Consider the following 24,498-nt stretch of genomic DNA (forward strand, 5'->3'; position numbering starts at 1 on the left):
CTGACATTAAAATTCTTTAAAATAACTTAGTAATTATCTCCTATACTAAATTCACAAATGAAATCCAATTAAAATGTTATTTATAAGCATAATTAGCAAGCCCTAACAGTGAAATGTATTTTTGCTATTTTGTATTTCTATTTTGACTATACTGAAGAAGTCATAATATAAATGTCAGTCAGAAACTATGTTAAAATCCAATTCTATGGACTAGTATAAGAAAGAATTTATAACTGTATTCTGGATGAGTCATAAGTTCTTGCCTGGATAAAAACATAAACAACAACTGCATTTCAAAATGAGCTGATTAGTCTGTGTATCAGGAAATAGTATAAGGACTAAGATTAGAAAAAAGAAAAAACAATGTATATTATACCACAATATGTTATACCACATATTGGTATGTTACACCCCAATATGCTATATGTATGTTATACCACAATAATAATCCACAAATAGAAGTAGTTCTAGAAGAAGAACACAAAGACAAAATACCATGAGTTCAGCTGAAGTAATTCATTCAATGTTCACTCAAGAAATATTGTGAGTTGCTAAACAAGATGGAAAAATTTAGTCCATGCTTGCTCTCAAGAAGCTTACAATTTAGAGGGGAAGATAAAAAAGGAAACACATGAGAACAGTACAGTGTGATATAGGGAGCACAGGTGCTACCAGAGCAAAAGGGCCAAACAACTCATCCAAACTAGGAGGGCCGGGGGAGTGGGGTGAATGGGGTCAGGGAAGCAGCAGTGCTAGGTACCTCCCGGTGGATGCAACACCTCTATTGAAGCTTAATATACTAAGAGTTAGTGGAGGGAAAAAACAGAGACACTCCACACAGAAAAAGCAACAAATGCAAAGGCAACAGAGCTTAGAGATAACATTGCTGGCTTTAAGGAGCTATAGAGAAAGTTCAACACGGCTAAAGCTTAGAATGTTAGGAAAATGGGAAGAGTTGAAACTGCAGAGGTAGACAGAGACCAGATCATGAAAGACACCGTATGTCCAACTAAGATGTTTAGACTGTATCCTGAAATCCACAGGGAGCCACAAAGTACTAAAATCAGGGAAGTGACCTGCTTTACATTTCTGAAAAATCATTCTGGCTGCAGAAAGAAAACATATTGATTGAAGAAGGAATCATGGACACCAGAGAATAATAGGTAACACTTTTATAATGCTTATTATGGGCTAGACACTGTTCTAGAGAGAACTTTGCAGCTAGTAACTCATAAAATCCTACTACTACAACCACGAATGAGATAGTATTATTATCCCAACCATAGCGATGAAAAACCCAAAGTATAGGGATGTTAATTAACTGTCCAAGGTCAGTTAGTTAGTGCTGGAGCTGGATTCCAACCTAGTCATGTTCTTAACCACTATGCTATTCTGCTCTACTAAGAGACTGCTATAGTTAAACAGGCAAAAAGAAATTATAATTGGCTGAAGTTATTCAGTGGCAGTGGAAATGGAGAAAAGGGGAAGGACTAGGGCAGCAGGTTTGTTTTTAAAGCAAATAAACTCATATGGATCACCCAATATATTAAGAAAATAAATTTATTTTGAGAAGAACAGAGCTACTCTGAAGTCAAATGACAAAGTCATCCAGAACCCCACCACACAGCCTTCCCTTTGTCTTCATGGCAGTCCCAAGACTGAGGCACCTATGAGAAACCCTAGAGCTCCTCTGGGACACAATCCTGAAATAGCACTGAGCCAGAGAGAAGTCAAGGAAATAGAACCTATAGGACTTGCAAGGTGATAACTTCAAGTTTTCTGTTTTGGGAGAGTGGTAAATGCTACCAATCACCGAGGTAGGGAAAGGAAGAGGGGAGGAAGAGGGTCACTCTACTTTGAGCCTAACTCTAAATTTACTCCAGGTCAGGAGCTCACAATAAACAACTAAGTAAGGAACACAGAAGGGGCAGGCAGGGGGTATCACAAGCACACTTGGGCTAGAAACCTCTAGAGCAGGAATGAGTTCATAAAGTGAAAGTTCATATTGTGAGAAGAGGACAGAGTGAAAAATAAAATGCATCTTTTCAGTGGAGGAGCTCCCATTATGTTTTCCTGGCATAAATAAATACTGGTGTTAGGCCTATTTCATTCAATATTTTTTTTTTTGTAAGCTACAACACTGGTACGGTAACTAAATATCATCTTGAGCATAGTAAGTGGTGGAAGACCTACGGCTCTTATTATTCTTAGGTCTGCTTAGGTACAGATCATTTTGAAAGGTAATATAGACTTTTGAAGAAGATAGACTGCATTCTCTAACTGGAGGGTCTGGGCCCTAACAAGTTACAGGAAGTACTTGGTAACCTCCTCCCAACAAATGTTTACATAAACATTTCTCAGAAATCTACATAGCCTCCTAAGTCAATGAGTTCCATGTAAATACTTAAAGGATGAAGAAGGGAGGCTGAAAGAAACCTAGCCGATTCTTAACCCTTTTAGTAGAAATATCCTATTTGTGATCTATTAATTATGGCACTGAATCCAAAGCAAGCAATTCTATTCAAATTCCACATAGTCATTTCCATAGTGTTCAATTATTCAAGTGTTTGTCTCTGAAAACAACTAGTATGAAATGAAACACCAATCAGAAATAAGTTCCAAACATTTTATACCAGACAGTGCTTGTTGCAATCTGAACACTTCTTCTTCTACTGAAGAACTGTGTGGAAGAATTATTTCCTTTTCTGTCACAGTATCACTTTGCTTCGCAGCATAAGGCTGCAATTTACTACATTCCAGTTTCAAGCTTTCACATTCTTCAAGTAATTGTCTGTTTTCCACACTTAGTCGTTCTTGTTCCTTCTTCAAAACACCTCTGTCATTTTCTGCAGAAGATAATTTTTTATTTATGCCTTTTATTTTATTCTCAAGTTCTTCAATTTTTTTTGTAGACTCTACTTTTTCAGCTTGTAGAACTTGAATAGTTTTTTGCATCTCATGGATTTTAGAGTGATCAGTTACTGCAATTCCTGAGCCACCTAGAACATAAACATAAAATCAGGGACACATCAAATGTCAAGTACCAAGAGACAAATAGCCTGCTGTATACAACTGAAGATTTAACAGACTTCAGAACTTGGAAGGCTTAAAAAGAAAAGCTAAAATAACAGTGAGATAAAACTACTCATTAGAATGTCCAAAATCCAGACACTAACACCACCAAATGCTGGTAAGGAGGTGGAGCAACAGGAACTTTCATTCACTGCTGGTGGGAATGCAAAATGATACAGCCAGTTTGGAAGAGTTTAATGATTTCTTTCAAAATTAACAAATATGATACTCTTATCATATGATCCAGCAATCATACTGCTTAGTATTTACCCAAAGGAGCAGGAAGCAAATCCACACAAAAACCTGAACAAGAATGTTTATAGCAGCTTTATTCATAATTGCCAAAACTTGGAAACAACTGAGATGTCCTTCAGTAGGTGAATGGATAAAAAAACTGTGGCACATCCAAACAATGGAATATTATTCAGCGCTTAAAAAGAAATGAGCTATCAAGCCATGAAAAAACATGGAGGAAGTGTACACCTGAAACTTATATAATATTGTACATCAACTACACCTCAATAGGGACTTCCCTGGTGGTCCAGTGGGTAAGACTCTGTGCTCCTAATGCAGGGAGCCCAGGTTCGATCCCTGGTTGGGGAACTAGATCCCACATGCATGCTGCAACTAAGAAGCCCACATGCCGCAACTAAGGAGTCCACATGCTGCAACAAAGATCCCATGTGTGCAACTAAGCTAAAATAAATAAATATTTAAAAAAAAACACTACACCTCAATAAAAAATAAATTAAAAAAAAAACATGGAGGAAACTTGAATGCATATTACTAAGTGAAAGAAGTCCATCTGAAAAGGCTACATACTATATGGTTCCAAGTATATGACAATTTTGGAAAAGGCAAAACAATGAAGATAATAAAAAGATCAGTGGTTTTAAGGGTGGGATGGGGGGAATGAATAGGCAGAGCACAGAGGGTTTTTTTGGGCAGTGAAAATACTCTGTATGATATTATGATGATATACATTTGTCCAAATCCATAGAATGTACAACACTAAACGTAAACTCTGAGATAAATATGGACTTTGGGTGACTATGATGTGCCTTGGTAAAAAAATGTACTATTCTGATGAGTGATGTAGATAGTGGGGGAGGCTATGCATGTGGGGGAATGGGGTATAAGGGAGATCTCTGTACCTCCTCAATTTTGTTATAAATTTAAAACTGCTCTAAAAAAATAAAGTCTTTTTTTAAAAAAAGTTAAATTACCGTAATACACAAAACATTTTTAAATAAACAGTTAAGGAAAGATATTACTTGAATCAAATACTAAGAAGCCTTTGTATCTGAGTTTGAAATAAAGTAAAAACACACCAAACAATGCAAAGAGATCTCTGTATTATAACTATTTACCACAAAGGTAAAAGGACTTTTCCATTTTTGCAGAATCTTGACAATAGTGGTGCCGCTGTAAATTTCTGGCAGATGAGCAGAACCAGTCATTTACTCATTCCTTAGAACTTTGACCAAGTTTACATCAGCTAAGTCTATCATTTAATTATGTCATTTAATACACTAAACTAACAAAATTAATAACCTTCTTGTAACAGATTTTCCAGTTCTTCAATCCGTTCTTCATAGTCACTTAATTCTTCTCGATGCCGACGAGTTATTTCTGTCAATTTCTGTTGATGTGCATTCTGCAATACTGACATTTCATGTTGATGGTTGTCAATTTCCTGACTTCGGTTCTGTTTAAGTTCCTTAAAAAATAAAAACGAAGTTAACCATATTTAAAATAAATGAATTTAACTAAACTATTTCATTGTTGTCCAAAAGTCCATATTATTAAAAATAATTCTCTGAACATGCTCAGGCTGAAAAAATTTAAGTACAGGCCCCAAATCTGGACAATTCTAAAAGACCCCACCCTTTCCTTTCTTGGGCCTTAAAAGCAATTTTTCTACTTTTAATGAGGGAACACCAGCAATAAACAACTGAAACAAAATGCAAGCAAAAATATCTTTTTCTCTTTAGTATCTGTGACCATGAACTTCTGCTAATGACATATTCCACCAATATCAGTGTCCACCTTCTGGCCAATCTGTTCCTGTTGTCCTATTATACCTATCTTTTTGCTCAGTCTTTCCTTCTCTCAGTTTTGATAGGACCCCTAAACTGTCAACCAAGGTGTCTCGCTACCCAAGTTGAGACCACTATCTCTCTCCTAGGAACCTGGATATTCAGCTGCGTCTTTCAAAGAGGGAAACTGGTTAGACCAGAAGCATTATAATAGCTGCACCCTGGAGAGCCTATCCACTGTGTCCCGCTACCGAGATCTCTGATGCTGGTCTAATTTCTACCCTTCCTGAGGCCAAAATGCTCAATTTTTCCTTCAATCCTGTGGACAGAGTACCTGGCTCCTTCTAATAAACCCTCTTATGCTTTACTTAGCCAGAGACCGTTTTTGTTGCTTGTAGCCAAGAATCCTAATCAATAAATTAGCTTCTATTTCCTGAGAAGAGAAATAAAGTTATTCTTTAGTCCTACACACTTACTTATGTGCCAGTACTTGACAAGGAAGTTTACATTTAAACCTCAAAAACAATCCTACAAGAAAGGTATTATGATATCTACTTCACTGATGATAAACAGAAGCTTGTAAAGGTTAAGTAACTCGCCCAAAGCAGCACAGCTGGTAACTAGTACAGCCAGGATTCAAAGCCAGGTCTGAATGAGGAACCCATTCACACTGGTATTGTAATAAAAATAAAACCAAAAACCAAAAAATTCTAACATAACAATAATTTACATACTAAAAACAATTCACTGCCGTGCTAAGTATATGTAACTGAGACTTCTCTGGAAGGAAATAACTGACACAAACTAGCAAAATTCCACCATGAAGGGAAAATAATTGTTTACAATAAATAATATTAACATTGTATTTTGTCAGTATCTTGATATTTCAGTGACCCTAGAATTGTTTTAATAAAGACTGTTTTACGAGATACAATAGAAGATAGAAACTTATGAAATATAAACTACCTAATAAATATTCAAAACCAAATGATTTTGGAAAGAGAGATATTATTATATACTTAAGGTGCCATAAAAAATGGAGAAGATATAAAAACAGCAAAAAAAGTGAATATCATAATCTATAAAATACTTTTATAACTGAGCCTTTTATTAATTTAGGCTTATACTTTTTAAAAATTTATTTATTTAATTTATTTATTTTTGGCTGTGTTGGGTCTTTGTTGCTGCACGTGGGCTTTCTCTAGTTGCAGCGAGCGGGGGCTACTCTTTGTTGAGGTGCACAGGCTTCTCATTGCGGTGGCTTCTCTTGTTGCGGAGCATGGGCTCTAGGCGCATGGGCTTCAGTAGTTGTGGCTCAAGGGCTCTAGAGTCCAGGCTCAGCAGTTGTGGCACACGGGCTTAGTTGCTCTGTGGCATGTGGGATCTTCCCGGACCAGGGCCCGAACCTGTGTCCCCTGCACTGGCAGGCGGATTCCTAACCACTGCACCACCAGGGAAGCCCCTAGGCTTATACTTTTAATAAGCAAATTTTAGATGTATAACAGCCACTGTTCCAACAATCCACCTTACCTTAATGATATTTTGTAGTTTGCAGATTTCACTTTGATCAGAGCTATCTGATCCTTGTGCTTTAGAAGTCTAGATCAGAAAAACACAATTAGAAAATAGTTGTACTGATTTTCTTATAAAAGAGAAAGTCAGTGAGCTATTTGTAATGAGGTGGATAGACCTAGAATCTGTCATACAGAGTGAAGTAAGTCAGAAAGAGAAAGACAAATACCATATGCTAACACATATATATGGAATTTAAGAAAATAAAAATGTCATGAAGAACCTAGGGCTAAGACAGGAATAAAGACACAGACCTACTAGAGAATGGACTTGAGGATATGGGGAGGGGGAAGGGTAAGCTGTGACAAAGCGAGAGAGTGGCATGGACATATATACACTACCAAACGTAAAATAGATAGCTGGTGGGAAGCAGCCACATAGCACAGAGCATAGCACAGGGAGATCAGCTCGGTGCTTTGTGACCACCTAGAGGAGTGGGATAGGGAGGGTGGGAGGGAGGGAGACGCAAGAGGGAAGAGATATGGGAACATATGTAAAGTATAACTGATTCACTTTGTTACAAAGCAGAAACTAACACACCATTGTAAAGCAATTATACTCCAATAAAGATGTAAAAAAAAAAAAAAAGAGAAAGTCAGAAACTAACTTTATTAGAAGATACGTTTTTTTAAAAAGGGGCATTTGCACAGGGAATACAGCCAATATTTTATAATAACTTTAAACAGAGTGTAATCTATAAAAATACTGAATCACTGTGTTGTACACCTGAAACTATTATAAATCAACTATACTTCAATTAACAAAAATTTAAAAAACAAGTAAGAAAAAATGGGGGGCATTTATTTCCCAAATTCTTATTAAAGAATGCCAAGCACCCTTTAAAGAACCTAGTCCAATAGTGACTAATACACAATAAATACAAGATACCATTCAAGAGTTTGTTAACTAATTAGGGAAGACAATACTTTTACAAAATAAGAAGGAAAACACCACAGAATATTTTTCTTGGCTCAACAACAAAGGAGATCTTTTTTTTTTTTTTTTTTTGCGGTACGTGGGCCTCTCACTGTTGTGGCCTTTCCCGTTGCGGAGCACAGGCTCCGGACGCGCAGGCTCAGCGGCCATGACTCACGGGCCCAGCCGCTCTGCGGCATGTGGGATCTTCCCGGACCGGGGCACGAACCCGCGGCCCCTGCATCAGCAGGTGGACTCTCAACCACTGCGCCACCAGGGAAGCCCAGGAGGTCATTTTAATTGGGAGGATTTCTCCTTTACACAACAAGATTACACTCACAAAAAGATAGAAAATAATCTCTTTACTTATGTACTTTATTTTTCTCCACACTGATGGAATAAAGTCTATATGAACAATGTTCCAGTTTATTTCAGGTCTCGTGTGTATTGGCAACCTCAGTAATAAATAAAATCTGATAAAGAAGACAAAAAAGGGATCCTTGGAAGAAAGTTTACAGCCCAAAATAGGAAGGACTTAATTTCTATTCTAATGTGTGAGAAACAACACATAATAGTTTATGTGTTTTATAATACCAATTATCAGATTTTTCATTTTACATATAATTAATGCAAAGAAGAACCTCAGACAACATCTAAGCAAGTAGTTTCAAATCTGGTGTCTTGGTTCCACCAGAGAAGTCTCAGGGACTCCAGGGGAAGAGGTGCTGGTTCAACCACAGCAACTCCATTTTTGTCTCCTTTAAGTGCTGGACTTGTAGCTTTTAATTTTATTTTAAAGCATGGTTCTCTTGCTTTAAATTTTTTGGGAATTTCTTCCAAATATTGTACATAAGGGGAAACTGAGGCTGAGAGAGAACGATGACCTGACTAAAACCATTTAAAAAGTCACTGGCTGAATCAGAATACAGGTTTCTGACTTCCTAGTCCACGGTTCTTTCTGATACCAAGACTTCTATACACAGCATCGTTACTTTTACTCACTCACAGTTTTCAAAAACTCATGAAAATTCTACCTACCTGAGCAATATGCCTCCAGTGGCCAACTTCAGACTCAAGTCTTGAAACTTCATTTGACAATCTGTTTATTTCTCGTTGTGATGAAATGATGTCACCAAAATCCATGTCATCATCGTGGAACGCTGAAGCATGATGACTTAAACCGTAACTGAATGAAGGAGATGCAGCGGTTGCTGGTACACCACCAGCTCCTGAAATCACTGACTGAGCAGCTGACTGTAGCTTCAGCAACTGATCCTGCAGCGCAATCTGTCTTGCTTTAAGATGGCTGATTTCTACCTATATTTATAATCCATATTTTAGAGAAGGTACTTCAAAATAACCATATTGACCCTTTTATACATTCATAATGTTAAAAGTTATAATAGTTTAAGATTACCCAACGACAGTACTCTATCAACTGAATCCAAGTTGTCTATAACACCCCAACATAACATTTTTATTTCAAAACCATGATTACCATAGAGCATAATGTTCCGATTAATATGAGCAACAGAATTCCACTCATACATTAACTAAAGCAATAAAATACTCAGTTAAACATCAGTTTACCACCTTCTACATACCAGGTAGTATAGTATATACGCAATTTCTTAGGGTTCTGTTTGTGATTATCAAGCCTCAAGAGATGAGAAAATAAAAGCTGCAACAGTCTATGCACTGTAAGCTTCCTTAGAACACCTGTTGGAAGAGTCTTTGGTAACTGATTATGTATGGCTGGATTTAGGCTTAAAATGCACCATGAATCAGGTAACTCTGTACTGGTCTACACAACACAGCTAGAAGGAAGCTTTGATTTATTAATCCGATCTTCACAGTAAGCCTATGATTAATAGCCCATTAGCCTTAGAAGGAAATCATGCACTGAAAGAGGCCTTGGCTTTAGCCTTGGCAAAGAAAGGCCCGTGAAAATCTGACTCTATTCAGGGAGACAACAGTATAAAAACCGTGAAACCCCGAGTAGAGTTTTGACTGAAGGCTTGCAATACCAAGTCAATGTCCAAAAGAAGTTATAAAAATAGGACTTACCATAATGCCACATCCATTCCAAGTAAAAGATTACTCAAAACATAAAAGCAAGCTAGAGAAAACTGAAATAAGCTTTCTGTAAAATACTCAAGCTAGTCCAAAAGACAACCTGCCACAACGGAGGAAAATTTGATACTGAGTAGACAGTCAGCAAGTAACAGTATTTCTAATGTCAAGCAATTAGACAAACAAAAACCAAATACAATTTTGTTAAATGTCATAGTAAACAGACATTTTTTCGTATCAGAGCCCCTTCTCTAATGGAGATTTACAATAATGTACAAATTTTATTTTCCCATAAATGACATGAGGCAAATTGCATCTCTGGGCAGTATGAACATCACAACGAGAGCAACAAATAGATTCAGAAAATAGCAGATCTAAAGTATATATTATCTTTCATTCTAGTAAAAAGTACTGAAATCAACAATTATTTTCAAATGTAGCTATAATGCAAAGAAAGTTCTCATTATACAACAGACATTTATATCAAGTTGTAGAGTTAAAAAGTACAAACTCTACTAACAAAGACGTATTCCTAAACTTGAATTCTTAATTTGCCCTCTAATATCCATAGTGAAGTAGAAAATAAAATGCCAGATTATTCCACAGCAGTTTTTTCAACTAGGATGTAAGCATCAGAATCAGCTATGGGGTTTTCAAAAAATACCAATACCAGAGCCCCTTCCCAGTACGCTAAATCAGAATCTCCTAGAGGACCTAACAATGTGTATTTTTTGATTCAGCTGTAAACCCCTGGGTGATTCAGCTACTGCTCTATTGGAGTATCTGTAAATCAGTGCTGCTCAAAGTGTGGTCTGTGGACCAATGCCATGAATGTTTGCTACCAGTCCATGACAAGATAAGTAAAGAAACTGAAAGAGTAAGGCTTAAAGACTTTTAAAGCAAGTTGACAGGGGCTTCCCAGGTGACGCAGTGGTTAAGAATCCACCTGCCAAGGCAGGAGACATGGGCTCGAGCCCTGTGAGCCACAACTACTGAAGCCTGTGCACCTAGAACCCGTACTCCCAACAAAAGAAGCCACCGCAATGAGAAGCTCGCGCACCTCAACAAAGAGTAGCCCCCGCTCGCCGCAACCAGAGAAAAGGCTGCGCGCAGCAACGAAGACCCAACGCAGCCAAAAATAAACAAATAAATAAAGTTTAAAAAAAATAAAGCAAGTTGACAGAGTAATTTTACATCTTTTGAATCTTTACAAAAAAAAAAGTGGGCTTTTAACTTTAATTTGAACTTGTAACTGTGCTTTTTTACATTCATTTTATTTTTGTAGTAATTCATTTTTATTGTATTTTATGAAATCAATTCCAAACAGATTGGAAATTTAAGTTCTTCTTTAAATGTTTATATTTATCTTCAATGTGGTTTATTTTTCATCTTAGTATGTCACTAAAAGAACTTGAAATCAATGCATCTAAATTTTAAAAACCCAAATATAAAGTGATGGTAGAAATGAACATTTAATCAACAAACTGAAGAACACCCCAGTGATCTGGATAATTAAACAAGAAATTCTGTGGCTCAATTCCACAGAATCATTTACTGAATTCCACTTACATACTAAACACTAAAGAGAATTCAACGACAGAATGAAACATTAGGGACATAGTCTATTATTATTTTAAGGATTTGTAGTAACACTGGTTAAATTATATAATATTATAAAAACTGCAAAGGAAAGATAAGCTACCTCCAAAATAACCATTTCTATCAAACTAAAGGGGGAAAAATTATAGAACAGTATAAGTCAACTATAAAATACCTAATATTCTGTTTTTCCATGGAAAATCAAGTAAACACTAGTAAGCATATGTTAACACTTGTAGTTAAAATCATTTTTTTAAAAAGAAATGTTATTAACAATCACAATGATTTAAAACAAATTTAGGTAAATAGATGAGAAATAAGTTTCATAAAATCAGAAATTATAAGCAACAAATGCCTGAAGATATTGTACACAAAGACTTTTCTTCTTTTGGAAAGTAGAAATTAAACTCCACAAAGGTTAGTTTATGTAATATAAACGTAAAAGCTTTCAGAGTTCTTGTTAAATTAGTGATATCATACTGAGTTGGAAATTACTAATTTCAACACCCTTTTGATATTTTCATGGATCTAAACAGAGCTTGATTTATATTATAACTCTTAGAAACCATCCTAAATACATTACAGTGAAGTAAACATGAAGTAACTGTAATAACCTTCACCTCTTTCTGTTGCAGTTGATTTCGATAACTCATAGACTGCTGCTTTATTTGAAGCTCTGATGCTTCATGCTTCTCTTCCAGATCAGTACAAACTTTTTTGAGTCTCTCATTCTAGAAGCAACGAAAAAAGTGTTTTCAACAAAAAGACTAAAAGTAAAACATGTTAGTAACAGTTATGTGCAGGGCATTATGAAAAACATATTGCTTCATGCACAAAAAAGATGTACTATAGTAGGTCTCAGAATTCTGACCTTTAAACCACAATTTCAATTAAAGTTACAAGTGCAATAAGCATGTTTATAGAGATTATGCATAATTCTGAACCAAAGTTTTTTAAAAATCTTGATCAGGGGGCTTCCCTGGTGGCACAGTAGTTGAGAGTCCGCCTGCCGATGCAGGGGGCACGGGTTCGTGCCCCGGTACAGGAAGATCCCACATGCCGCGGAGCAGCTGGGCCCGTGAGCCATGGCCACCGAGCCTGCGCGTCCAGAGCCTGTGCTCCGCAAAAAAAAAAAAAAAAAAAAAAAAAAAAAAAAAAAAATCTTGATCAGTTTGATTTTCTGCTAAGGAAAACTCACTGATCAGTGTTTCCCCCATCTTTGTACACCCAGTGTCTAGCATACAGTAGGCAATAAGTGTCTGGTAAATGAATGACCTAGAGTACATGCTTAAACTTTTGTTTTCTCCCTGAACAGTATAAGTTTTTTAAAGAAACCTTTTTTAAAAAAGACTTATGGCTGACGTATAGGTAGGAGGACAAAAACTGACATTACTTGTCTGACTGAACCCTAGGCTCCTGAGTGAGGCACCTCTGAAAAATCCATTTTAAAAACCACTAATAGAACTCAGTTTGGAAAACTACAGTTAGAAGTACAAAAAATACTCTAAATATAATTCAATGAATCTAGACATCACAGTCTTTTGTTTTAAGATGCTGGAAAAAATTACTTAAATTTTATGTACCTAAGTATTAAATTATTAACCTAATATCATCCTTTGACATTTGAATGAATAAGGGTATAATGGAGCAAGAGAAACGGACACTAAAACTTTCTGCAAAAAGGAATTTACAAATTATTACAGATAATAATATACTAAGGATTCTACTAATGTATCTGCAAGCAGAGTTTAACAATGATAACTGAGAATAAGGAGATTCATGGTGGGAAAGAAAGCTCCCGCTAGAAGGTGAAGACTTTTTCACTTTGAGGATGTCATCTGTTTTCTTCTTAGATTCTAGGAATTTCTTACATCAACATATGTGAAAATTATGAACCAGGGAGATTAAATGAATTCCCAGAGAAAATCAATGGTGTAAAATAAAGGAAAAATTATCACACACACAAACTCTAGTTTTGGGAGTCTATCTCCAGAAATCTAACAGACCTTGGTTATCCTGCAGAAATATGAATAAGAAACAGGATCAATGGTCACACAACTAATTACCTTCTAATGTACTGGCTGCATTTGCACGATTTTCTGTGAGCTGTTCACATGAAAATACCATACATAACTGAAGCAAGAGAATATACTAAAGTCAAAACCTAGTCGTAAAGTCCACTCTAGGCTTTTTCACATAAAAATACCTAAGGCTACTTGTTTAACGCTGATGAATAACTAGAACTGGAAAACTTTCAATTTGGCCAATAACTAATTGGTTGTCTTTCCTCATCTCCCTAGTCATGTAAGAGTCAGGTTGATAAAGCATATGAAGGACAGATTCTCTTCATGTGGCTGACCCAAAACATGCCAGGAGTTGTCCGTGGTCATATTTTCTATTATATGAAATATGAAGCAGAGGGGGCTGGTCTGAAAGGAAAAAAGAATAAACACACACAAAGAACAGAGAGGAATAAAAATGAGACAGATGGATTCCTGATGGCATCCAGTTCTGGTTGAAGCCCTTTCCTAAAGACTGGCTAAAATTTATGCCTTGGAATCCATGAGATACTCATATCCTTAAATTATTCCATTGTGCTTAACCCTTGTTATATCATCAAGGTCTACTGGAACCAATTTTAGTTTGTGAGTTTCTTTTTTGAGTAGTATTAAGGACTGATATTTAAAACATTTATTCTTTCCTAGTAGTCTTCCAACAAACAAAGAGAAAATACACTTTAAAAAAAAAAAGATTAAAACTCATTCTATCTTGCAATTACCATAAGGGTACATTGGGCCCTTTTACAATATAAATCTAAGAATAATCATGAGGTCACAATGATCTTGTTTTTTCTGTATCTTGAAACGTTTTGCTATTTTATCATCCTAAGAATTAATCATTAATCATCAATTATTTACAACTATGTTAAAAAAAAGACTTAAGAAAACAGAAGCACTGATGGAATCACCTAGAAGAATGATGCAACAGTGAAATAACCAGTTTTCTGACTGCATTACCCAAAGTACTGCATCATCTTTTAAAAAGGGAAAAGCCAATCTGGAGACACCATCTTTGCAGTGGTTTTTTTGTTTGTTTGTTTTGGGGGGAGGTTTTTTTTTTTTCACTTTCATTGAACACAATTGAAAATTCAGAATTTTCACTTTTCAACAGAGAAGAAAACTGACAGAGGAAAATATTCCACAATTAGACAACTGAGAAGATAAATGCAAAGAGACAGAAAACAGCATTAGACTCTAGAGTCTAATGGTTATGGTGAAAATGAATGTAGGAGCAAAATCTCAGACAAGTCTTCGAATAACAATATCCTAGATGAATTTCTCAAACTCAAGAACTGAGGAGTGAACAACATAATTCTAAGAGCAAAAAGGAAATATGGTGTTCTCATGAAGTTAGTCATTCTATAAGAAAAGATTTTATCTCACAATATTTTGTGACAAAAACCTGAACCATTCATGCCACTTTACTAAATGGATATGTAACAGTATTCTTTCATTATACACATTTGTACACCAGCATTTACTTGATACAGTCCCTACATAGACAAATGCTGAAGGCAGGTGTATACACAGGTGACTAGGAGGAAACAGATGACATAAAAATGAAAAAACTCAGTGGACTGATCACTCTAATTGGTATTTATAAATCTAAGAATAAAAATGCTTTGTAATTATGGAGCAAACAGCCATGCATTTAACAAAATCATAAGCCGTCAAAGTTTTCATAAGTATTGGTTTTAATGACACAAGTCAGGAAGAAGAACCAGAAGTAATAATAGGTTAAAATCTATTAGAGATGTAATTGAAATCTGGAATCAGTATTCACAAGATACACTCCAGTTCACAAAAAGAGTTAATAAGCAGTTAACTGCATTCAAAGAACATTGCCTATTCTGAGCATATATGCTTTCAAAAGCAGAAACACATGGAATAAAAGTCTGAATTTGCTATATATAAGTTCTTATTAAAATTTGTAATAAAGTTTTTCACTATCACTTTATTCTTACTTCTGTAAATTTTTTATAAAATAACTTAAAACAAAAAAATTAAAAGTACATTGGATCGAGATGGTAAATGTGAAGACTTTTTCTTGGCACAGATGGTTAAATTAGCTTAGATTGGTTGCCATTAGTTGCAACTGAGGAAACTTAACTAATTAAGTCAATTTCAAATATTAACATCTGTAAGCAAATCTAATTTCCTCTAGAAAACATACTGTCCTCTGTCTATACTAAAACTTTCTAAATAAATAGAATTTTCTATTGTAATCTCCTAGTGGTTTCAATCATATGTTCACTTTCTCCTATTGCAGTCACATAAGGCATTACCTTTATGAAGTGCTTATGTGCTGATAGAAGGCAAGAATCATGTATAGTCAAAATCACCTTAGAAAATAAAGTCTTTGGAAAGTCCAATAGTCTGTTTTCCTCTAGTATTGGGTTGGCCAAAAAGTTTGTCCGGGAACCCAAACAAACTTTTTGGCCAACCCAGTATTTGAGTAGCTCACGGTACTCTGAATAAGCACCAAGCAAGGAAGTTGGCTTTCATTTGGGGATGTGTTATACCAAAAATAAATATTTTTGAACACTAGAACCATACTTGCCACAGTCCAAAGATAAAATTAGGAGAGAGACTAGAGTTGAAATCAACAGAGGGACAGAAGATTTCTATCTCTCTTCTCAACCTCAGTACAGAGCAGTCATTCATTAAGCAGGTTAACCCCATTTGCTTCCCCCCTCCCCCAAATGTATACTGGCAAATTTAGCTTAATTAATACCATTACACACATCTCTGCCATCTAATTTTCCTGGGTGGGCCCATCCTGAGTGCTTTCTCAAGGATTTCTCTAGGGACTATAGGGACGATTTCCTATCTCAGCCTTACAAAGAAAGAAGCTATTACATTCATCTGTCACTGAAGTATCTACTAATTAGGTAATTACAGCTAAGGTCTCTTAAGTGCCACCAAATTGCCATCTTCTATTGAGGCAGAATACTTCAATAGTCCCTCCTGAGAGATCCCTCTACTTTCAAATTCCACAACCTGACCTTGATAATCTAGACCAGAGCTCAGTCAGAAAGTATTTTCTTATATTTAAATTCCATTTTCTCTTTTATGGGCTTAGCAAGGGAAAACATGCTTACCACAGTCCTCTAAGAATACTGTTTGCTGAAATACTATTAAGTGTTCCCTTGCTGTTCTTATCCAAAGGCTAAATAGTTGGGTGTCTTTAGTACTTTACAACAGATCCCACTTTAAAACCTTTCATTTTCTTTACGGCTTTCCTTTGAACCCTTTCCAACATTTCCTCATCCCTATTAAGTACAATGTCCAGAGCTAGTTACCATGAGGCACTGACTAATAATGAAAAAAATGGTAAAATTAATTTGCTACTCCTATATTCTACATTCTCTGTATACAAATATCACACTTTTTTAATGTTAGGGGATTAAAAAGCTCTAGATTAAACAGAATTGCATTCTTCACATTATACTTAAATAAATGTACTACTGCAGTTTAGCATACTAATAAAACATAGTAAATCCTTGACAATGATAAACTTGCCAATGTTATTTTCTAAATTTGGCAGATTTCCTTCTTCCAGCATTCAGAAGCAGCGGTGGGAATATTTAATAGCAAAGTGCAGTAACATGTAAATATATTCTTCATCAAATGAAGATGACAGGGCTTAAAAAAAAAAATTAAGATAAAGGGAAAGAGAGAAAAAGTGCATTAAAAAGAGAGGACTGAAATAAAGTATGAATAACTTTCATGGCTTCAAAAAAGAAAAAAATCTAAATCTTTAACGTTTCCTTACCTCTGATCTTAAGATTGTATGAATGGCTTCAACTTCCTTTCTCCTAGCATTAGGTAATTCTGCTACAAAAGAAACAGCATATACTGAATATATACTCAGTCAACACCATGTGAAGTAAACAGGCATTTTAAGGGAAGCATATTTCACTGAGCTTTAAACAGAATGGTATGCTGATCTAAGAACAAATTCAGAAGACAAACATCACTTGATTGTTATCACAACTTTCTATTGTCACAAATGTTCTTTATCGTCATGTAAGTCATTCTTTGCCTATCTTCTATACCCTAGAGCATCTACCTTTACCCCATGGAAGTGTTCATTAAAATTTTGTTATGGGGCTTCCCTGGTGGCGCAGTGGTTAAGAATCAGCCTGCCAATGCAGGGGACACGGGTTCGAGCCCCGGTCTGGGAAGATCCCACATGCCGCAAAGCAACTAAGCCCGTGTGCCACAGCTACTGAGCCTGCGCTCTAGAGCCCGCGAGCCACAACTATTGAAAAAGTGAGCCTAGAGCCCGTTCTCTGCAACAAGAGAAGCCACCGCAATGAGAAACCCGCGCTCACCGCAACTAGAGAAAGCCAGCGCACAGCAACGAAGACCCAAAGCAGCCAAAAATAAAATAAATTAAAAAAAAATTTTGTTATGGAAAATTAATCTCTCTCTGTTGGCTTAGTATGAATTTTGATGAAACTTACGCAGCTGGGGTTTTAAGAGCATATTTCTTTTCTTTTTTTTTTCTTGGTTTGGCCGTGCCGTGCGGCTTGTGGGATCTTAGTTCCCCGACCAGGGATTGAACCCAGGCCCTCGGCAATGAAAGCGCCAAGTCCTAACCACTGGACCACCACGGAATTCCCAAGGATGTATTTCTCTTATGAAACTGGGGTTTAGAGGGCCTTTTTCTACTCCCAATACTACCAAAAAATTAATGACCTACAAACAAAGAGTAAAAATGCAGCAAAAGAACACTTATTTCAAGTAACGTGGACACAAGTTATTTAAAACGTGAATGAGCTCAGTCTTGTTTTGTACCTTTTCATTTAAAAGGAAAGTCAAAGGCCCACAGTACCAAAATGGCACAGCTGATGCTGCCAGATAATCATCATCCACAGAGCTAGATTTCTTTTCTAAGTACTAGTATTCTTCATTACTCACAGCCCTTTAATACTATAAAAATAATTTCTCTGAATTAGTTTAAATCAAAAGAAAATACAAGTGGCATCCAATAAATAACAGTGACAAACCCACTCTTCTTCTTTTGAAAATCATCAGGTGGGGATGCTTGGGTGGTTGTTTATACATCTTGCTTGAAACTCTGACAGGATTGTCTAATTGCTATTCAGAAGGGAACAAATTATAATCTAATCTGTTTAGGAAGGTCATTGTTAGAAGCAGCAGTTGTTTCAAAGAGGGATTAAAAAAAAAAAAGTCATGAAGACTTTTCCCCCCAGAGCCTCCCCCACAAAATCCTGGTCTTTTTAAGAATAAATGGGAGATGTTATGCAGACCAAAAAAGTTTTCCTCAATGAGGGAAAACAAAAATAACAACTATCATTTATTGATGCTTACTATTTGTTAGGCACAGTGCCATGCATTTTACACTCATGATTTCATTTAATCCTCCCAACTTCATGACAGGTATAATTATCCCTATTTAACAGATAAGAACGCTCTGCTTTTTAAAGGTTAAGTATTTAATAATTTTCCAAAGATCCCACAATTTGTAACACATGGAAGTGGAATTTCAATCCATGTCTGATTTAAAAGCCCAAGCTCCTAAATCAATATAGTGTTTGGAAAAAAAAAAAAATATATAGTGTTTGGTTAAAGAGCAACTTTCTGATATTGTAAAGATGGATAATTTTCAAGTTGTATCAACAGTGCTATTTTGGAACGGTTCTTGTTCACTGCTGGCACAGGGTAGACACTCAATAAATACTTGTTGAATGAATAAATGAACTGCACTCTGACCCTATTTTTAAATGAGTCACAAAATCAATAAATTGGATGTTAAGCAAGTCCTATTTTAATGCAAAGGGAAAACAATAAAAGCAGATTTTTAATCACTCAGCAAATTTTTTATTGAGCATCTACTATGTACCAAGGAAGGGACCACATACTGGTAATATAAGGATAAATAAAATAGAGCTGTCAGAGAGAGATCCACAAAGTTCTGTTAGACACAACTCAGCCTGCCATGGAGTGAGAATGGTTTCACCAGGTACCTGACATGTGAGTCATACAGGGTCATACAGGGTCATACAGGAAAAACTGTTTTCCAGGCAAAGGAGGGTAGTGGAGGAAGTAGAAAGGAAGGGCTTTCCATGCAAAGGCCTGGGGCTGTGTAGGTACCTCACAACGTTGCCTGTGCAGAAGCTCTGGGTGTAAGCATGCTTGTGTATATGAATGTGCACATATGCGGCTATTGGTAGAAAAGGGGAGAGAACAAGAGGTAATACTGGAAGAGGTAGGTTGAACCCAGATAGGATAGGTTTCTGGTCTCCCAAAATTGAGAGGCTTGGATTTTATCCTGTAAGTAACAGAGTCAAGAGATTTTAAAGCACATTTGTTTTTAGAAAAGTAATTGGCAACACAACAGGAAATGGAGTAATGTAAGGAGAAACAAGTGACAGGACATGAAAGAGAAATAGTGTGTGGGAGAGATAATGGGGATCTGAAGTAAGGAAGTAGGAATAATAAGGAAAGGACAAATACAAACAATTCAGGCACAGGATGAACAAGATTTGGTGACTAATTGGAAGTAGGAGAAAAAAAAGAAAGTCGCAAAACAAAGTGACAAAGATTTCCAAGTTTAGAATGGGTAGATGGTGAAACCATTAAAATTGAGAATACAGGAGCACATATGGTGGGAAGAACAAACTGAATTCTACCTTAAGCCTGTAGGACATCCAAGTTGGAGGCGGGGTGCCTATTTTCTGGCTTAGGGTCAAAGGAATAGTCAACTGTTTTCCCCTATCTAGGAAACAAGGAGAGACTTGGCATTTCCCATATTATCTAGCCCTTCTCTGCTTCTGACTGCCCTCAGGGTCACATGAGCCTTTCCTGAACACAGGAAGAATCCCTTTAACTCCCATCCCCAACCTGTCCCACCTGATATACCCCCAAGCAGTTAAATGGATTTCGGCAGCTCCCCAATCTTCCTCCCTTCTAAGTAGACCCCACAGAAATTCTAAATATAGATACTATTTTTCTAAATCAAACCATCGTTCTCTATTTCAACCAAATAAACACGAAAACTCAGTTAAATCAGTATTAAAAAATTAAACCAGAATTCTAATTTATTTACAACAAACTGCCAAAGAAACTGCTCTCATCAAAAGACCACCCATTATCTCTCTGGAGGCAGACTCACAATGAAATTTAAAAAGTCTTTTGATCTAAATACTACTTGCTGAAAGAAATATCAAGAAATCAAAGGAGTAATTAACTTAATCAACGATTACCATGTAACTCTGGGTCACTATTCATTAGTAAAACAAAATGAGGACTTCAAAAATGAGTGAAGGTTGCTAAGGGTACCCAAAGAACAGGGTTATCTTACTTGTTCTACTGTAGAAATATGGTGTGGGGGGGGAGGCAGTGGGCAATTAGGCACAAAAGTACACTTTCAGCTGGAACGCTGTAATGTGTCACCAGAATAAGCAAAACTATAAAATAATAGAAAAACCATACCCATGTTTCACTAACAATATATTCAAGTGAGAAAGAGTAAGAGTCACTAAATATCTTAATTATGAGTTACTTCAATTGTTATCGAAAATCGAAGAAAGAAAACCCCCCAAAAGTGACGTGTCATACACAAATAATTTTTTAATCTGTGTCAGTATAAAGGAAGAGGATCAAAATCAGTTCCGCCCCCAAGTTAAGGGCAAAGGAAGAGGTGGGCGTGTATGAACCAAACAAAAATAAACTCTACGCGACGTAGAGGAAGTTTCTACAGCTCTGAACTATCCTGGGTACTCAAAGGAGAAGAACCAGAACTCTTCCCCCCCCCCCCCGACCCCCATGGTCTCTCACTAGAGAAAATCGGTCAAGAGGCAAAAGGAGTGACACTCCTCTGGACCTGTCTGCGTCTCGTGACAGATGGACTTGGGGACCAAACGGACGCTCCCAGGGTCCCAGTAAATCCCTCCCTCCCATCGCCCCAGCGGTTACCTTCCACATCCTCCGTGCCCTCCATCAGCATATCCTTCGTGAAGTTTGAAATCTGGCCAGTGAGGGAAGCCAGGCTGCCCCCGACTTGACCCAGGGACTGGCCCAAGCCGGAGCCGAGGCCCCCAAGCCAGGACGACATCGCTGCGGGTTAGAGAACAACCTGCTCCGCTCCGAGAAAGGCGGCCAGCGTCGTCGGACGACCCCGCCAAATGTCCTTGAACCGCTGTCTCCGGGGGACTGGTCCAAATCACAACACTCAGGATTTGATAAAACAGGGGTTCCTAGACAACGCCGGCTTCGGAGACCCCCACCAACCGCCGGGCTCTGACTAGAAACGCAGAGGCCTGGCCTGGGACTTTACCAGGGGCCCAATTCCAGTGACATGGGCACCCCCGCGGGGCCTCCGCTCATTCTCACGACTTCCCACAGTCCGGGTTAGGCCACTTCTTCCTCTGCTTTAGTGACTTTCCCCAGTTCCGTTGGCAACTCCTGCCAACTCAACGCCGGCAGCCATGACACCCACCTTGAACGCGGCAATGGACCATAGAGAGGCGCCGCGATGGCGTAGAAAGGCCCTGCGATGGCGTAGAAAGGCCCTGCGGAGCCGCCGGACGTCTCCTTGGCGCAAGGGAACATGGGATCTCGGAGGACCAAATGCGGCCGCGGTGGCCGCTGCCTCCAGCCCAGGACAAGGTTGTCTTCCACGTAGCCTGCCCGCTTTGGCAGCAGGTGGAAGAACGACCGGAACCTGCTGCGACGCTGCGCTTTCGGCCGACCGCGGCTGGATTTCAGGTAGAGCCGACCCTCGGTGGGTGCCCCCCAAAGCCGGCGTGGCCTGGGAAGGGAACCCCGTGGACTCCTACTCTGTTGGTGAAACCTGAGTGCTTTAATTCTGACTACACTCGCGAAGGCAGCGGTGCGAGGAGACTGGGCGGAGACCCTCCACCGGACAGGAAGTGGACTTTACATAACTTATCACACGTATACAGTAACGATTATTCTACACCCTGTCCAGGGCAGCTCTGTGCCCGGCACTACGGTATTAACTAAGGATACACAGAAGGGATGGGTTGCAAATTCAAGTGTCCAGGCAGCAAACATACTTACATAGATTATCTTCATAATGGAAATGTTCTCTGCTGGCTTTCCAGCTCACAGTTGATACCCTGCCTTCTTTAATATACGAAGAGCTTTATTCATGAAGCCGACCTAACCCATGAAGTTGAAAAAACAGACAATCTCTTTTAAAAATAACTTTTTAGAGGACAGTATGCCAACTTAATACAGAAGGAAAGCTCTTCTAATGTGAACTGTCCTAAGGTATTGGTGGCACTAGCCCTGCAAGGCCCCACCCCTCCCACGGCCGTCAGTTACACAAGTTGGTGCACACACCTGTGTCCTGAATTGCTTGGTTTCCTCCCTAAAGGAAAATAAGTCACGTGACTTACAGGCATTTGCTGCAGTGGTATGTGGACACACACTACCTGGCCAGAGAGACTGCCACAATTTTTACTTTGAAAAGAGCAGGATAGGTCTGCAGGTCTTTTAAGCATAGCACCAAATATACCAGCATCTTTCTCTTCGATTTTATTCACAGCAGGGGCCGCCACAGATTTCATTTCATTTCATTTGTGAGTGGAACATTGGGAATGCCTCCAGTATTTGAACTCTGATGGCACATAGGAATAGTAGCCCTCCCAGAAATCTGAATGCTTTTCAAATAAAATTTGCATCTCGTTCTGGAAGTTTTTATTAAATGTTTTCCATGTAGTTTTTTGAAAGGAATCATTGCCCAGGGGTTAGATGTGCAGGCTCTGGGGCCTGACTGCCTGGATCTTTCATTTATTAGTTGTATGACCTTGGGTAGGTTACTTAACCTCTCTGTACCAGTTTCTCATTTGTAAAATGGGGAATGATAATAATAGTATCTACTGGGCAGGGTTGTTTGGAGGATTAAGTAAGGTAATTTTTAAGTGCTTGGAACAGTGCCTGGTACGTGGTGAGTTCTATTAAGTGTAAAGTTTTAAAATTGTGACATAAAGGTGACCTGCAAGTTATTAATGTGTCTCCCATTATTCTGAGCACCAGGGATACAGCAGGAGAAAAAACACACACAAAGTCCCTGATCTCGTGGAGCTTGCGTTCTACTGGGAAGGAACAGATGAGAAATTAAATGTAATAAATATAAGACAGGTGGTGATGGCTGCTATGGGGAAAATATAAAACAGGGTAAGAATGATATGGAAGGGATGTGGGGAGAAATGGCACTTGTAATATTGTAGATGGTGGTCAGGCAAGGCCTCACTGGTAAGGTGATATTCGAACAGGGACTTGAAGGAAATAAGATAGTGAGACATGTGGGTATCTGGAAAAGAGCAGTCCAGGCAAAAGAAACAGCTGATGTAAAGGTCCTGAGGTAGGAGAATCCTTGCCAGGTTAGAGGATTAGCAAAAAGCAAGGATGGCTGGAGGAGAGTGGGCTGGGGAATGGTGGTAAGCAGTGAGGACCAAGGAGTAAGAATAGGAGAGGGCAGATCACATAGGACCTGGTAAGCCAGTATAGGAACTTAGAGGAGGTTGAGGGATTGCTTTGAGAAAAGGAGCCACGTGAACTTAGGACCTAATTGGGTTCCTGGATGACAGTGAAAAGTTTAGTGTAAATCAAGCTCTTATTTCCTACAGGTGTAAGTTCTCTGGAGTGCCATTTCCATAAACTCATGTTATGCCATAAAGATACTGCAGTTAATGAAGAAAACAAACAAAATATATGTCTTCACATCACGTATTAAGTTATTAACATAAAAGCTACATCCTGAAGTCCTCCTTATGGGGAATTGTTTATAGTGCAATGGACTATGGTCTGAGAGACTTAAAGTTTGGTTCTGATAAATAGCATGATATGATGTTTGGGCTGTGCTTCAGAAAAATGGGGACAGGGTAGGTGAAACAAGAATTGTCAGGACTTGATCATTGTTGATGCTGGGTGATGGGTACATAGGGGTTCATTATAGTGGTCTTTTACTTTTGCATAGATTTGAAAGTTTTTATAATCAAAAGTTGAAAGACATACAAGTTTGATGAAGTTTGGGCTGAAGACACCTCTTCTTTTTCCTACCCAAAACCCCTGTAGCTAATAAGGGTGTTCATCATCACTTAATGAGTAGCAAAATCAGCCCAGCAATATCAAACATACCACATCAGACAGAGCCCATGAACCTGCAT

At 37.9% G+C, this 24,498-nt stretch overlaps 1 protein-coding gene and 1 non-coding gene across 8 annotated transcripts in view; one reads left to right on the forward strand and one right to left on the reverse strand.

Annotated features, from left to right (window-relative positions):
- The window catches only part of TRIP11 (thyroid hormone receptor interactor 11), a 66,212-nt gene extending 43,646 nt beyond the window's left edge, over positions 1-22,566 (reverse strand). Inside the window, exons 1-7 of one of the 7 annotated variants that reach the window (XM_027120369.1) lie at positions 22,385-22,566; positions 17,106-17,167; positions 11,891-12,001; positions 8,637-8,915; positions 6,642-6,710; positions 4,627-4,792; positions 2,634-2,999 (exon numbers count right to left, since the gene is read on the reverse strand). In XM_027120369.1, the coding sequence (XP_026976170.1) occupies positions 2,634-2,999; positions 4,627-4,792; positions 6,642-6,710; positions 8,637-8,915; positions 11,891-11,923 (913 nt within the window). In that variant the 5' untranslated portion in view covers positions 11,924-12,001; positions 17,106-17,167; positions 22,385-22,566. The other 6 variants (XM_027120365.1, XM_027120363.1, XM_027120364.1 and 3 more) reach the window with 6 other exon arrangements.
- Positions 3,603-3,675, forward strand: TRNAR-CCU (transfer RNA arginine (anticodon CCU)). The gene has a single exon. It is a non-coding gene; the product is annotated as a tRNA-Arg (tRNA).
- Positions 22,567-24,498: the final 1,932 nt, after the last annotated feature.

The sequence above is a fragment of the Aethalodelphis obliquidens genome, unplaced genomic scaffold (assembly GCF_003676395.1).
Source record: "Aethalodelphis obliquidens isolate GAN/ISIS:26980383/991018 unplaced genomic scaffold, ASM367639v1 scaffold21, whole genome shotgun sequence".
Lineage (NCBI taxonomy): Eukaryota > Metazoa > Chordata > Mammalia > Artiodactyla > Delphinidae > Aethalodelphis > Aethalodelphis obliquidens.